Source organism: Bombyx mandarina, chromosome 13 (assembly GCF_030267445.1).
Source record: "Bombyx mandarina strain Sakado chromosome 13, ASM3026744v2".
Taxonomy (NCBI): Eukaryota; Metazoa; Arthropoda; class Insecta; order Lepidoptera; family Bombycidae; genus Bombyx; species Bombyx mandarina.
This window is the reverse complement of record NC_143220.1, coordinates 14110024-14127758: the sequence shown is the minus strand read 5'-3', so window position 1 is coordinate 14127758 and position 17735 is coordinate 14110024. Positions and strand designations below refer to the sequence as shown.

Below are 17735 nucleotides of genomic sequence, written 5' to 3'. Positions count from 1 at the left end.
CTTTATCTGAGCTACAATGTTTTAATGGTTATTGAAATTAAATTGTGGAGAGAATTGTTATGATGTGTTACCGAGCGGTGTGGGGCCAGGACCGGGCGTGGAGTTCTGCTGGGCGGCGCTAGGCTGCCTCGCTCTCATCGCTTGCGAGAAATTGATGCTCTGCGATTGTGACATTGAATACGAATCGCAGCCATTACCTGAAAATGTAGTCAAAGAAATTGTCCAAATTATTATGTTTTGTCGTACCTAAACTAGCTAGGTCCTAAAGTAGTATATACTAGTTGACCCGGCAGACTTCGTAGTGCCTCAATAGATAGATAAAAGACCTAAACTTTTGTATAAAATAAACTTAAAACAAACAAAAAGAATCCGTCCGACGGGTGACACATCAAAGGAAAAACAAAATTGTTATTTTTATTTAATTCCGAGCGTTTTGATATTTATCTACATTTTAAACCTTATCTGTACTTTCACAAATAATTCAAGACCAAAATTAGCCAAATCGGTCCATCCGTTCTCGAGTTTTAGCGAGACTAACGAACAGCAATTCATTTTTATATATATAGAAGAAGAAGATAGAAGAAGAGGATATAAGATTAAGAAGAAGATTTCTTAGCTGGGTACACGAGCTTGCGGTGCACCTGGTGTTAAGCGGTTACCGGAGCCCATAGATATCTACAACGTAAATGCCGCCACCCACCCACTGAGATATAAGTTCTAAGGTCTCAGTATAGTTACAAGGGCTGCCCCGCTCTTCAAGCCGAAACGCATTACTGCTTCACGGCAGAAATAGGCAGGGCGGTGGTACCTACCCGTGCGGACTCACAAGAGGTCCTAACACAACGTACGTAAATGATATCGATCAATTTGGGACATTAAAAATATGAGGAACGGCTATTCTATGATTGAAACAAGACGTAGAAGAATATTAACGACCCAACTAATTAATATTTCATTGTGAACTTTTGAATTTGCAAATAGCACAATTGCCGAATATTTCCGTACGTTTTAAATAACATGTTCGTATAATTGTAAGCTGTTATTTTAATAACATTAAAACGCAACAGTGTCCCTTATCGGAGACAATAAAATCTCGACAGCGTGAGAATAATGATCGCAGTTAATTAACATGTGACATGGATACCTACGGAGATATTCAAGCTCCGTGACTATTGTGCAAATAAAATTAAAAGTGAAAGTAACCGGTGAAATATTCCAAAACAGTGTTACACGCATCAAACAGAGATGAGGTTATCTGCAGATCTTATGTATACAGGTAATACGATATGAATTTTAACATAGTATGACGTAAGTAGTATATGTCAACAGTGCTCACGATTCCGACGGAATATTTACTGTTTATGCTGAAAATAGGGTACCGTACTATTTTTCATACCCACGTGATTGATATCATGATTAGAATTATAAAAACAAACCAAAACATTTCTTTTTGTTTATTCATCAACAAGTTTTATGTGTAACACGACCGTTTTAAATTTATTATTACATTTGCGTATCATGAGATTAGATGGTAACAATCAAAGAAATATAAATGTTTGAAGTACAAGGCTCAGGTAAATTGCCTAACGTATTTCTAATCAATTTACCTAATTTATAGATAATTGCTAGCACCAGTGATTGCAGCAGAACGCTAGACTAATATTGTATGGTTCTCTTATTGAAGTTATACTTCTTTAGGCGCGTTATGAAAAATTGATGAGAGTGAAATTTTAAGATGCGCGCGCACCGTGACACAAAATTAACAGAATGAAGTTGCCCACTAAATCGCTCATTACAATACGACCGACGTAACTTGGCGAGTCTGAATATAGCCGCAGGTGAACTTCCCGAACCGTACCGAGAATTACCGAATTTATACGATGTCAAGAAAAGGGATGTGCAATATGCGTGTTTGAGGATGTTGTTTAATCGATTTTTTTTCAAATTGATTAAAATTTAAATTTTAAAAAAGAAATAAGTTTAATAAAAATAAAGTATAACTTCTTACGCACGTACATAAAGTACACGCACCCTTTTTGTTGCAGAATACATTTATTTTTGTGTCCGAGTCATTCGTCTTCAATGCAGTAGTAAACAACACATTAATCAGTTATAAAAATATGTAATCGTCGAAAGAGGTGCGCGGAATCTCACGGATCATCAACCTCGGGCGCGATCTCCCCACCACACACCATTCACCACAACAAAATGCAAAACGCAGTGTTGTTATTGCAACGGCATAGGGGTCCTATTGGTACCTTAACTAATGCGAAAAGTATTCAACGGAACGCGGCCGTTATGAAAATAAACACGCAATGTATTTCTTTGTTTTTGATAGTGTGAAAATGGCGTCGTTAATTATTACAGCGGGCCGCAGGTTGAACGCGTTATGTTAAGCGCGCGTCACAATGACTTCTCAATTCATTCAACGATTTATCGTTTGTAAATATCCGGCCGGTGTTTTGATCATCTTTTTGGTGTATACAAAATTCGAATGGCATCGGCATACTTACAACATGTGCTATATACGCGAACAAAAAATGAATCTGTCGTTACCATGAAATACATAGTTTAATACTAAAACAACTAAAATAATAAAAAACGTGAAATAAAAAAATACATAAACAAATCAATCTACCTGATATGCCAAGATAAATGAACCTAACATTTGATCGATTCACATAATTTATTTTACCTTCATTGTAATTTTGTACCAATAGTTTCCAAATTTGTATTGGATACTTAATGGTTGGTACTTATCACACAAACACATTCTCGCGATTAATTAAAACACAATTGCCATAAATATTTACCCAAAAAATCTACTTACATATTATGAAACTTACAATAAAAAGCTCTTGTCATTAGCAAAAACATGTTCTTAAGTATTGTAATATATTACAGGAGGCTGCCTCACATGAGTACTAGTTAATACGCTTCAAATTTCGTAGGTGACTTAAGAAACGATTTTGTACGTGTTCGTTAAATCAAATTTAAATAGGTACCTATTACATAAATTAATAATAGTCACCTTGATGGTGTTGCTGGGGCGGAGCGCCCTGGTGCTGGAAACTGGCGTACATGCCCTGCTGGGCAGCCACTGACACGTGCCCGCCGCCCCCCGCGCCGCTCACTTGCATGTGCTGCGCCGCCGACACCTGACGACCAAACGCTCATGATAAACCGGTTCGTTCGGCTCATCGTACACTTTTAATTTTACAACTACCTTTATAAAAGATATTAATACATTATAAAATCGGCAGTCAATGTCGTGTGATAGAGTGTGCTTAGTGCGAGTTTTTTTAATGTTCTCGATAGCGTAAAAGTTAGCTCATATTTGTGTGGAATGGGATTGTTTGCGTACGTTTGCCGTTAGGGGCGCTGTTCCAACTGCATACTAAATTGCTTTAACTTTTACGCTATCGAGAACGTTAAGATACTCGCACTAAGCACACTGTATACTAGAGCTGCTAGTCCCATTCTTCGCCTATAATTACAGCACTTTTCGGATTTCCTTCGTTACGTACCTCCCATGCATTGAAAATTATGTAAAAATTACGATAGTAGAGCATTATTGTTTCTAATTATTGGTCTCGCTTATTGGTATAAACCTATACTAGATATTCATTTATGATAACGTTTTATTTCAATTTCACAAATAAAGCGTATCCAATATTAAATCGAAATAAATCCTTTTTATAAGTCCAATAAATTTAATGACCATATCAATTTAATGAATATTAGTCTTCTATGTTTAAGCAATTTTTTTTTAAATACAGTTCAGTGGCTACTCGTATATTCAACATCACTTGCGAAGGTTATTCTTTCAGCATAACTGGAAATTATTTTTATTAAACACATACATTAAATACATTGGTTGCTTTTAGTTTTCTTTGTGAATTATCTAAACTAAAATGGTATTGCGAATTGTTTTTTAAATGCCGATATTTCCAATGATATTATTTGATAGGTTGTTAGGTTTTAGTTCGTTCAAGATATTTCGACGCTATTGGAAGTACCATCGTCGCGGATAGACTCACTTATACAACAGCACCAACAACACCAAATATCAACAACATAGTATTTAAATAGGCTTTTATTAGCTTCAGACGTATGTATTGTAACGGAATCTTTGAACATGATTATGACCCCCTTCAAAACGTCGGATTAATTCGAAATTTTGTATACTTATTAACGAACGATGACAATACAGTATTAAAAAAAAAATTTAAAAATTGAAATTCAACTAAAAAATGAAAAAAAAATAACCTGAAAAGCACCCCACGCTTTTTTACAATAAAATATTTTTTTCTTACACTATTTTTAATTCAAATTTATTAAAATTTATTTCCTATTTTTTAGTTGGATTTTCTATAAAAGCGTATTTTGTTAGTTTTTTTATAATGTTATTATTGGTCGATGATTGCATTGTGTTCATTGAAGCCGACATAAGACTGTGACAGATGCCATTCAATGCAAGAGGTGAACACATCATCAGGCTCGGGGCTCGTCTCGACTGGTCGCGCCGCAAACCAGTTTAGAACACAGGCGACCACGCACCGGTCCGCTTGCACCCGCGATTTCGTTGTTTTCCATAAGGGTAAAGTTACACTATCAAAGATCAACGACCAGATGACGGCTAATATATAGTATGTCTCTAAAGTCCTGTCGTATTATTCATTAGTTATTCAATAATCACGATATTGAAATATGAACTCCGCGATCAATCAAATTCCAATGTTTTTAAACAACTTCGTCATCTGTTAATGTTGGTCGACGAGTAAGTGCTTTAGCTACGATATCGCGACGCTCGTGCCATAGTTAGGTTAGTTACAACGCCAGCACCAACCTTGAGACATTTCGGTCGATGTCTCTATTATATTTTATAACGGCTGTCCCACCCATCAAACCGGAACGCTTGGCTGCTTCGCGGCATAAATACGTAAGACGATGATTCCTACCTGTACGAAACGCATGGCTGCTTCGCGGCATAAATACGTAAGACGATGATTCGTACCTGTACGAAACGCATGGCTGCTTCGCGGCACAAATACGTAAGACGATGATTCCTACCTGTACGAAAAGCATAGCTACTTCGCGGCATAAATACGTAAATATGGTGATTTCACAATACAGGACGCAATCACCAATAGTAATGACTATTTTTGCATATTACATTTTATTCCAAAACGTTATCGTTCCTCGTTGAAGTTATTTAGGGACACTAAACTTACTACCATATAATATATTTCTTTACACTAAAAAATTACCTGAGTTCTAAAACGATTTCACTCGATGTAAGAAAACCAAATTGTTTGTCCCTTAGACCGACGATTTTGACTTATTTAAGCTTTTAATTTTGACTTGTACAAAAACTGTAGTGGTAAGTGCACAACACCGAACCGGCAACTTCTTCTACGAGGCACGCATGGTGCAACCGGGTTCACGAACAAGAAAACGCTATGTCTATAAATAGAGTTAGTATGGTGGCCGTATGTAATGTGACCGTATAGCGCGTTCATACCGCTAAGCCATGCGCCTCCCATTGTTAAACCAGACGATCTAACGGCATCTCTTATCCATTTATACGTCAAATAACAATTTTTTTTAAACCGTCAAAGGAATGTTACGAGCGCAGGTAAAAATGACTCAGAATTAAAAAAATATATATGTTTACGTTCTCACAATTATCGAAACGGTAACATTAGTCATTAACATAGACATTAAATACTCTATACAACTTGTAGAATACATTGTAACAAGACAATTGATTTAAAGGACAAAGGCACGCAGGCAATTAAAGCAGTTAGTATTAGTAAAGTAATTAGCCTATTATGGTCTACGCAAATATTATATACATTGCACTTTCCAAACTTTGTTTATAAGAGAAACACAGTATTTGAGTTTTTTTTCCGGTCGACTAATCGGTTTCTAGTGTAATGAGTAACGATATCTAAAATCTTAATTTAATTCTAATTATTCTGGCAGAAACCGTAAAATCTCATCTCCACGACTACTATAATCCATCGATTTTATAAAAGATGCGTGAACGAATAGAGCACGAAAATACAAAAAAAAACCAACTACATTTTATTAATTTTAGATTACTTAACAACATATAGGTCGCCGTGGCTTAAAGGATAAAACGCCCGATGCATTCGTATCAAGCGATGCGACTGTGCCCGTGTTCGAATACCGCAGTCAGGTACAATTTTAAAAATGAAATACGCACTTCACAAATGTTCACGATTAATTTCGACGGTGAACGGCGTGTAATAAAAATCAAATTGGCAAAATTTCAAATTTGCGTAAATACTAGTGGTATAGAATTATGTGAGCCCGCATGGGTAGGTACCACCACCCTGCCCGTTTCTGCCGTGAAGCAGTAATATGTCCCGGTTTGAAGGGTGTGAAAGTCGCTGTACTGTAAAAACTGACTCTTAAGGTGGGTGGCGGATTTTACCTTGTCGTCTACGGGATTCTGTAACTTAACACCAGGTGGGCTGTGATATCGACCACCGATCTAAGTAATAAAAAAAGTTGCAATTCGTAACGTCCCAGAAAGAAAAGTCTAAAAGCTGTTTATCTCTGTTTAAAGCTGTTTGTTTATCTGTTTTACTGGTGGTAGGACCTCTTGTGAGCCCGCACGGTTAGGTACTACCGCCTTGCCTATTTCTGCCGTGAAGCAGTAATGCGTTTCGCTTTGAAGGTGGAGGCTGCCGTTGTAACTATAATAAGACTTCAGACCTTACTCATATCTCAAGGTGGGTGGCCCATTTACGTTGCAGATGTCTATGGGCTCCAGTAACCACTTAACAGCAGGTGGGCTGTGAGCTTGTCCACCCATCTAAGCAATAAATAAAAAAACTTAGTTCTAGTAGGGATGTGAACATAAGTATAATTGGACGTCAAGGGTGGTAATACAAGCGAATCGACCGCGTCGTCGCCCCCACATTACGCCCACAGAACTTGTATGCCGACATTCAATGTATATATTTATGTAATGAAATTTATTTCCCTACCTCGAGCCACGAGACTCAGCCCGAACCCTGAGGGAGTTAGCTAACATTTGCCCTAGCAAAAGTAGTGCTTCATTGAATCTACCACTGGGTCGGAATCGCAATCCACTGAGAAGATCCGTCGAGAAACTCAGTGGATTGTGTCTATGGGTTATCTCTTACTCTTCGTCGCATTCGTTGAGTTCGATCCGAGGGTGAATCAGGAGGATTTGGCATATCATGTTTATGGCGACGGCGCCGCGGCGGCTGTGCTTTGCCCCGAAGTCTGGGGCGATCGTTAAATTAAAACAACCATTGTAAAAACACCAAATTTCAAATAAGAATTCGATAGAATTTATTTATATCACACTGCATCACGTTTTGATAAACATCATTATCTTTCGACGTTTATCAATAATAAGCAAAGTATAAAATGCGACAGAAGAATACAAAACTGGTACACGAAATCCTGTTTGACCGGTGCGACGTGTAAACTAGATGTTATAAATGTAGTTATATTATGGATGTTAAAATTCTCGTAGCGTAAATACCATTGCGATAAGGCTAAAGGGCATGACGTCACGGATGTAGCCGGGAGATCGTCCTTGATAGCGCCAAAAGTAACGTTCCCAAGACGCCCACACTAGTGAGTCCCACCTTCAGGGAGCTTCAGGCTTAAATCGACACTTTGAAATAATAATAAAAATTAAGTTATCCTTTCGTTATAGCTTTAAAATATTAGAAAGATTTTCTGATCTCAATTGTAAGTAGAAAACTTTTAACGATAATCAACAATTTAGTATACTTGATTGCAAGACTTATATATAGTCTATGGGATGTTATGTGTCATCGAAAGTTGAGCGCGATTTTGGTTGATGTATTAATTTGGAATATTTCCTTTTACGTATTGTGTGAATTACGATAATGTTATATTACATGTTATATTACACTGTTACTAAGCCGATTAAATTTGAAAATATAAAGCGCTTTGCTGCCGAACTGTGTTGTTATTGAGCCATGGTATAAAAAGTCTTACAGTATTAGTTTGAATCGCAAACCCGGGAAAGAAAACTGACCACGTTTTCTTGCCCTTTTTTCTTTAAGCAGAGTCGAAACTGCAAAGATGCTTTTCCTAATTTAATTAAAGTTACAGTTATTAAAACTGTTTTTGTTTTAATCTCGCGTTAATTATTTTCATTAGGTTATTTCTGAAGTTTCATATATGTTACAGTTTCCGTGGTCACGGAAGACATTTGCCCAACAATTCATCGACATTTGAATTTTGTGCTAATCATCGTCGGATGTTTTATTAAAATCGTTATTTAATTTCTATGCCAAACTTGCTGTTTTAGACAGGATATCTGCAGACATCTGAGGCAATGCTTAAACGACGAAAGGAAAGATCTTCCACCGAGCGGGTGATATTGCTCGGTAGACCGACGGTCCGAATGTTGTTGTTCGGAACTTGTATATATTATTGTATATATGCGCTTTATCTTGAAAATGTCGTAAGCGAGATTCAGGCATCTGTCAAATATCTTGCGTTGTATGATGGCTACCCGCCACACATCCATAACCGGACAGTTCTTTTGGCCTAGTGTGAGTAGCATTAGTATGCTTCATAACGACTGGGTCTTGTATCGTTTGTATGGCCCGACAAATAATTGATTTGAGGTCGTGAATTCTGAACTTGTAATTTAAAATGGGACTGTTTTATATAAATAGACCCCCAAACTTATCTATGACCAATTACTTTAGGGTGAAATCTTCCCCTCGAAGAATTGGCAGCGCAACTAAACTTTGTCGTAGTAATTCCATTTCCAGTATAACACTGACGCGATATCTAAAAAATGTTTAGAATAAAAACAATCACTTGTGTTTTTGTCTTTAAATAGAAAGTTACTACCGTATTAATACTTTGAAAAGACCTTTTTACGTAGCTCTCAATAAAAAAACGTCGCGTTTACTGTTACAGAATTATTACATCAATTACCGAATGAATTCATTAAAATGAAAAGATTTCATTGCGTAAATGATATGAAAAAATCATAACGTCAGAATCTTATGTAAACTTCATATTATATTAATCAAAACAGAATTTTGCAAAACAAACCGCTTTTTTTGACTTGTTCTAAAGCGAACTTCAAACTCCGAAGTTGTTCATAACCTTCATTGTTTATGTATTGTTAAGAAGGCTCGTAGCGTAGAACAGGTAACACTGTTCTGCTTATTCTCAGTCGGAGAACGTTCGTGTATAATTGTTCGAAGGAAGGTTTATTTTATTATAACGGAGATTTCGATTTCAGGTTTTAAGGTGCTAGGCGAAATTCATTGTGTCGCGTTTATAGATTGCAGTAATCGCTCAACTACTTACTACTAACTTTTATAAAAATGCTACTAACATTTTATAACATATTTTAAAAATGGTTTTCAATCAACAAGTACAGAGATTGAATGCACGACAAATCTACGTTGTGGAACAAAGCATGTTTATTATAACTACAGCTGATGCTTTTCTTTAACTGGACTACAATGTGATGTGTTCATTGGGATTACAAATGAATTAAACAATCTCTAATATGCCAGTCAGCCGCAATTAAGAATGCAAACAAACGACGTAGATATTACTATAGTATAGCAATAAATCCCATAGTGTACCAGATATTTAACTAAAACCCAAATCACGCTAATATTCGAACCATCGGTATACCGATCAAAGTGATCCCTTGGTAGTCAGTGAACACCGACGGAGTAAGCCCACTGAGTTTCTCGTCGGATTTTCTCAGTGGGTCGCGTTTCCGATCCGGTGGCAGATTCTAAGAAGCACTGCTCTTGCTAGGGTTAGTGATAGCAACATCATCAGGTTTGAGCCCTGTGAGCTCACCTACTGATTAAGGTTACGCTGAAATGGTCTTTTAAGAGCATCAGCCAAGGGAAAAAAAAGACGGAGTAACTGTAACCTTCACACAGACAGCGCGTCATCAACGTCCTCCACTACCGCAGCATTCCGCCCTCTCCCAGTTCAACACGAGCTATTAATCATCATTTAGCTCTGCCTTACGTGGACTACTCCTGACACTGACATTCAAGCCCGATCTCGAATAGAAGCAAGCTTCGAGCAACACTGGTACTGAGTGATACTTGTGCTGAGTTTAGCACCGACAACGCAGCCTTGTGTCTACACGGCGTCCATCCGGTATCGGCTTAGATTGATATAACGATAGCTATCGTAGAATCTAAGATATTTGACAAAAATAGATTTTGCTTTTAAATTATAATAAATAATGAAGCTGTCCCGTTGTTCCAACCAAGTTAAATTTAGAAGAATAGAAGAAACATTTCAATGTATAATATAATACTTGAAATAGCAGCTCATCCGAAAGTATTTATTGGCTTTTGTTTGGCATAAAATATATGTACAAAATTTTAAGATCAATGATTCGTTTTTAAACTCAATAGGTTTTTTTTGTTTCCAGAAAATATAGTATACTTATGCTACAGTGTTATATTACAAAAGTTACATTAGATCTTTTTATATGCCCATCACTACTTTTGCTTTATTCGTTATGAATCCTGCCAGTGTGTTACGCCACGAAGATTTCACAACGACCGCGTTTCTACTGCATTCATCTACCGATATACTTTCTCTGGCAGAATTGTACTTCGCTGACTTTTACTGGGGACAAGGGATAATGAGACTAATTTGTAAATGTTATTATATAATATATATAAACACCCTGCATTTTCGCTGTTCTGCTGTTTCGATGTATTTGAATTGCTTCGTATTTTTATGTAATTTTCAACTAAAAAAAAAAGACATGCACCACAAACAAAGGAATGTCACTTATCAGACTAGTTAAACCTGGCTGTTTTTCATTTGACCTTAACGACTCCAACTATATTTAAATATGCAGTGGAATTTTAACGATAAGGCTTCCATTAATAGAATATTATAACGGTATCGTTGTGTTTTGACGGAATCAGCTAGAATAAATAACTTCATTTTTGATTTTGATTTCACTGCTCGTAATGGATTATGCAGTCGTTTTATAAAAGCATATTGAATAAGAAATCAAGTGAAATAATATTTTGCAGGATTACGAAAGAGAAATGAAATGAAGAAAAAAAATTGTAATGTTTTTCATGGTTTATGTATATATTTACGTGCATAGAAAGCGATAACCGTATGAGGGTCGAGAAGGCGAGATGTAGGGGCGAGGCGGGCGGAGGGACACGTGGTCCGCCTGGGCACAGGAAGCAATCGGGTCGGGAGCACTCTTTTTGTTCCATTCATGCTACTTCTAATGTCATCGGCCGAGACGTACAGACTTTCATATTCAACTAGAAATTACAAAACTAAACTTTGTTTCTAAGCGCGCTTGGTTATTTTTGTAATGGCGAAATTTCAAGAGTAATTATTTGCATAAAAAGCATGCTAGTCTACCTGATGAGTGAGTAAACAACGTCATACACGCATCAGTAATGCCAGAGCCATGGGTTCGAATAGATCTCGATTACATTAAAATGGTTATCGTACACTTCACACCAAAACGACATTACACTTCGTATCGGAATTATTGCTTCGCATGAAAATAGACGGGGCAGTGGTGACGACCCGGGTGGGCTCATAACATGCCAGTAATAAGCGGACACTAAGAAGTGAAGCTAAAAATTCAAACGCGTATTCAGTAAAGCGAAAATACTAAAAACTAATATTGGTGTAGGTGTTCAATACAAAGAATTTTAATAATATCATTGAAAAGTTTCGTCTTGTTACTCGCTAATCATTGAACACTATACTTGGAAACATATATTTTTTTTTTTTAATAGCTTATGAATTTTTTAGCGAAAATGTTATTTATACAAGGAATGGGTTAGCTTTTTTTTTTGTTGCTTCGGATTATCAAAATAAACAAACCTCGTTTATGGAGCAAGGAAAGATATATTAAACAACACCAAAGGTTTTCTAATCAGCCACAAACCTTATCACACAAAATAACTTTTTTTTTCTTCTTTTTTTTATATATGTCGTAATGTGAATACACAAACTATGGATAAACCACGTTCCGTAAAGAACGATTAATTTTGTATTACATACATTATTTCATTGTAATAACCCTAATTAAGCGCATGAGGCTGACGTCATGGATATTCTGACGCATTTACGATGAATTTAATGAAATCATAACACGTTCGTTCCAGCTACACTGTTAGTCTAATCCAACGAAGTGTTATAATGTATGTAGTATGTAGTACCTACTTGCGTTCAGCCTCGTATGAGACACAGTTTTAAATGTAACATGTGGCTTTTGATACATCTGCTTATTCGCCATATAAACCTAAGTCAATATATGTTATTACGCATTGAAGTATGCTTCTGTTTATGATTACTGAGAGTTCTTCACTGAAGATGTTATTTATTAGCTTATAGCTTGAAATATCATTCAGTTTATTATAGGGAAAGAGTATCGGAGCACATTGTATTGGTATAGTTGGCTAATACGATACTAACATACTCCACTCGCACATTCTTAAGAACGTTATTGTTCACTTTGCTTTTCTTTGTTCAAATATTTAATCATATGGTTTAACTAGAAAATTGATTTGTGTCATGTTTGCATTATTTTCGAAGTTAAATATTTCTGACATTTGAACAGTAAAATTCTTCAAATTCTTTGCAGTTTAAAATTTTCATAAAAATATATTTATTTTTTTAACGAAACTCATTTTGATAATTCAAAATTATCAACAACTTCTACTTCCTTTTTAATAAAATACTCTTCGATCGGAAACGGATAGAATTCCGTTACTATTTCTCGCTCGAGTACGTTTTAACAAACACGACCCACGGGTAGCTTTTTAAATTCTACGATAAAAATTTTCGACACATTTCGACTTTCATTTTAACAGAAGAGGAGGCCACGAGACATTCGTAAACGTCAACGTCGTCAATGTCGTCTAACGAGTACCTCTAATAACAAATTAAAATAAAACTAGTTGTCCCGCAGTAGTCGAAATTCGACTATAATTAATTGGAATTGTAAGTTTGTACACTATTATGATTGTATTTTATACTTCGATAATCACAAATTTCGCCAAGGCTACACTATAAAAAATATTAACAAAGACAAACAATATTTAATCTATTCTCAATTTGACAACAAACGTCAAGAAGAAAAGTTTGACAATAAATAGTATGCATGCGTGTGTGCGTCAAATACATGGTATGTAGTGTGCGTAATGTTTTCTTTATTGATTTAATGTATCTTTTATGCATTATTTAAAAAATATATTAGCATTGTGCACTTCTTCTCTATATTCTCTATAAGTGTGGAAAATTTCATACTCCTCCGTCCGCGCAATTTTCGTGAAAAGGGATACAAAGTTTTTGCTTCACGTATTAATATATAGATGATACGTCTCAATGTTTGTACTATATAGTCGAGTATAAACGGTAAAAGTCACACAGCGCTTCGCACTCGGCGGCGAGTGTGTGTGTGGGGAGGCAGCGCGCGCACACCGCCTCCGGTCGATACTCTAAACCAGACACCATGTTTTTTATGTCCTATAAGTCGCGTCACAAGTTACACGAACGAAATACAACAATTACTGAAACACACACACCTTTAGTTATTTCTGTATGCCTAATAAAATGATAAATACTATTTTTATTTTATTTGAAACAAGGTAACAACAGATTGAGGTGATCTCTACGCGTTATGCGAATCGGATCACTCGTAGATTAACATAATAGTTATTAGCATATTCCAAGGTTTTTGTATTTGATCTGAAAATCATTTTTTTTGCTATACCTCATGATGTTCTTAAAATTATGTCGCAAAATGTTTGGTAGTTGTTTCTTCGTGTAAGCCCATACTAGTAGGTACCATCATCGTGCATATTTCGGCCACTAAGCAGTCACGGGTTCTGGTTTGAACGATGAGACGTCCGTTATACAATATACTTGACGCCAAAGAGTATGTAACACTACGTTTACTTGACGCGTCGAAATAAGAGGGTGTGGATATTCACATATGATACCTATTGACTCCGATAAACACTTTACATTAGGTAGGACATGAGTTCGTTGAACAACTAAAAAAAAACATATCCGGTACATCAAATAAATTTGATAAAGACAATGACTGCGATCGAGGTCGAACACTGGTCCCGTGATACCAATGTCCGGGTCACTAACTAATGTACAAAAAACATGAATACCGCTTCCCGTATTAACATGATGTTCAATAAAAACCGAAACACTGTTTAGTGAATGTGCCTTACAACTGAGCAGCAAGGGTGAAGAATTAAGATAGATATTATTATCACTATTACAGACGGATGATTGAGTAATTCGTTACTTCGAGAAATTGAAAGAAATTCCATCATATAGTCTTTTAAGCATCCAAAAAAAATCATGATAATTATACATTTGTTCTAGTGGTAAACCGAAATCAAATAGCGACGGGCTCAATCCAAATTGCGATTTCTTGAAGCCATACGTTATGGCCTGTGGCATACGTATGGATACGAATATCGTTTTCATTTCTGCGTCCAGAGACAAGCTCACAGCCCACCTGTTGTATACTGTAATCGAAGGCCACAGACAACCCGAGGCGAAGGCCACTCGCCCACTTGCCCTCGCTTGTTCATTTCACAAATAACAGAATAATTATGGATATTATTAGATTAACTAAACATACCTGGAGGTTGTGGTGTGGCTGTGTAACATGCAACTGTTGCTGCTGCGACATATGCAAGTGGTCGATGGGAGGCGGCGTAGGTCGCAGACGGTAACCATAGCCTCGGTAGCGGGCCCAGTCTCCGCCAGTCGCCTGCTGGTGTTGTTCGGCCATGTGCTTCAAAGTCTGAGCTGCCGGTGACATCTCTCCCCCGGCGTACGGTCTCGGGGCAGTTTCCCCTTCAGGCGGCTCCAAGCCGATGCCCCCTCCATTAAATTTGCCCGCATCCAAATCGAAATCTTTCATGAACTCAGGGTACTCGGATATTTCAGTGATAAGGTCCTCGAATGTATCATCGCCGTCATCTTCACCTATCAGGTCTGCGAGGCCGGGGAATGCTGAAGCCGCATCGCGTTCAAGAGCCGCTGCGCACTCGTCGAGCCCGACGAACTCATCGTCTGCAACTTCAGATTTACATTCGGCCTTGCACTCTCGTTCGCAGTCTAAGGGCGTGGGGATCCGCGGCGGGGGCTGCTGCGGGGGCGGAGAGCTAGAGGTCTTTACAGCATTGGCGAGCGCCTTTACGGTGACATTTGTGGATATTTGCTGCGGTTGCGAATCAGCTGCCGAAGTTGTGAACTCGAGCTGTTGAACTATTTCGACCGAGAATTTGGTGAGTGCCTCGCCAGTGACTCCTCCACCCCCACATTGAAGCTTTGCCGGAGGTTCATAATCACCACATCCAAATTTTTGTTGCTGAAACAAATATACAGCATAAAAAACTTACTAGCAAAAAATTTTGTTATAAAACCTTTCATTTTACACTAGAGATTTTTATTCCCAATCTGTCAATTCGAAGATGATGTTTTTGTCCAATTTAAAATTTACTGAGCAAAATAATATGTATATTTGCAATAATGATAAGCAACCTTGGACGAATGGTAAACGATTTAATTATGTGCAGACATCACGTGTATGATTGCACGTTAACAACGAGGGAGTGCTCAAGTCTACAAATACGCGTGTGCGGTTATCACGTGAACTGATTCAGTTTAATTAATAGATTGACCATTATTATGTTCTTGCAAGATAATCTAAAACGACAAACGAGTTTTAAATGTCCGATCATTTAGGAAATATACGATTAAACAAGGATTAAAATTCAATTAATTATACACGTTCGTTTATAATTGACTTAAGAATACAAGTACAAATTACTTCTTTGTAAGATGATTTAGGTTCGATTTATAGAATTCTGGCAGAATGTAGGTCTACCTACAGCCACTGGCAGCGTTCTCTACACACAGTGTTATAATCTATGGTAAAGTGACAGAAAGCCCGCCAAAACTAAAACATAAAATTACACTTCTAATATTTTCTTCCCAAATGTTGCTAGTTGGATTGTTAATTCAAGTTAAATACAACTTGCACAATAATTGCGTTGTATAATTCAACATCGATAATAATATGATGACACGATATGATATCGATATGGGTACGTATGAAATTTTTATGCAGTTCTTTTTTCATTTCCTATTACAACATACACAGTACGCAGAAACATCAAATCGTTAAACTGTTTTCTCATCGGACATAAAACAATAATGAGATAAATGTTTTTTTTTTATTGCCCTTGTAAGCAGACGCGCATACGGCCCAACTGATAGTGAGTGGTTACCATCGCCCATGGATTTCAGCAATGCCAGGGGCAGAGCCAAGCCGCTGCCTACCGCTTAATACTCTCTACAAGCCTCGTTTGAAGAAAGACATGTCATAGCGCTCGGGAAACATCGAACTGTGTCTGAATCATTCCAAATTTAAACATATTACGGGGTGGGCCATAACGTAATACTTATTTGTCAATCTATACCAATCAGCTTTAGATATTGTCATCGGTTTTTCTTAGAGCAAAATACACCATATTAGAATATCAACAGAAAGCAGGTACAAGAGCCAGCGTACCGAGATTCGGAGGTCGTCGCGGTGAGCGGCGCGAGACAATGCGAGGCGTTTGTTGTGAAACTCGCGCAGTTTGCACAACTCTGACAAACCGCCCTACTGTACCTACGCCGACATGATCTAGCGCTGGTAAAAGGAGGTACGTGTCGAGAAGCTATGGCGGACGGTTCCGAGTAAATTGCGCCGGAACCTTGACGCGAACATAGAAACCTCTCAAAACAAATTACCGAGAACCACGTATTAAACAGAGCGGAGGTCAAACGAGGTGTGATAGGAAAATAACTTATTAACCATAAGTCTAAACGCGTCACATTATATAAAGCAAAAGTTAACAAATTAAAAGAAATATCTATCGAAACGCAACGACTCTTACAAATGCTTACGAAACATCTTAAGTTTGTGAAATTAACGTCTGCAGGCGATAGTCGCGTGCTAAGTCAATATAGAGCGTGAGGAACGGGAACGGGATGCTGTGCCATAGGGTCAACTCAATTGACGTTGAGTTACATCCGGCGCGGCTACTCAGATACGGCACGTGCTGCGCTAGTAATTATCACCTTACATTCAGTATCGTATTATAACACTGTTTATATAAAAATCCTAACAGTTTGCCAACACTTTCATTGGGTTATAATTCTTTAACAATTAACATGCACGTACATCGTATTTAGCATCAAAAATGTCGACTCACCGGTACAATTACAATGCATGCACGTGCGAGGCAAGGGGCACGTGGCTTAACGTAACACAAACAAGGAAGTTTTCTTATTACTTAAAGCGAATAGGTGAGATGTATTATCTTACCTTTAGACATGAGATCGCTCTTGCATCATCAATATGTTAACCGAGATATGCACATACGAATAAAATATATTTTACGTTGTTAATATAGCTAATACTATCGAAATCGAAGTTTCTAGCAGTACACGTTTATTACTGGTGGTAGGACCTCTTGTGAGTCCGCGCGGGTGGGTACCACCACCCTGCCTATTTCTGCCGTCAAGCAGTAATGCGTTTCGGTTTGAAGGGTGGGGCAGCCGTTGTAACTATACTTGAGACCTTAGAACTTATATCTCAAGATGGGTGGCGCATTTAC

General features: G+C 37.4%; 1 protein-coding gene across 1 annotated transcript in view; it reads right to left on the bottom strand.

Annotated features, from left to right (window-relative positions):
• LOC114250829 (uncharacterized) overlaps nt 1-17735 on the bottom strand; it is a 33547-nt gene that overhangs the window by 5110 nt on the left and 10702 nt on the right. Inside the window, exons 3-5 of the mRNA XM_089732581.1 lie at nt 14702-15436; nt 3032-3158; nt 72-197 (exon numbers count right to left, since the gene is read on the bottom strand). Coding sequence (XP_089588707.1) covers nt 72-197; nt 3032-3158; nt 14702-15436 — 988 coding nt within the window. The remainder of the gene's footprint in view (nt 1-71; nt 198-3031; nt 3159-14701; nt 15437-17735) is intronic.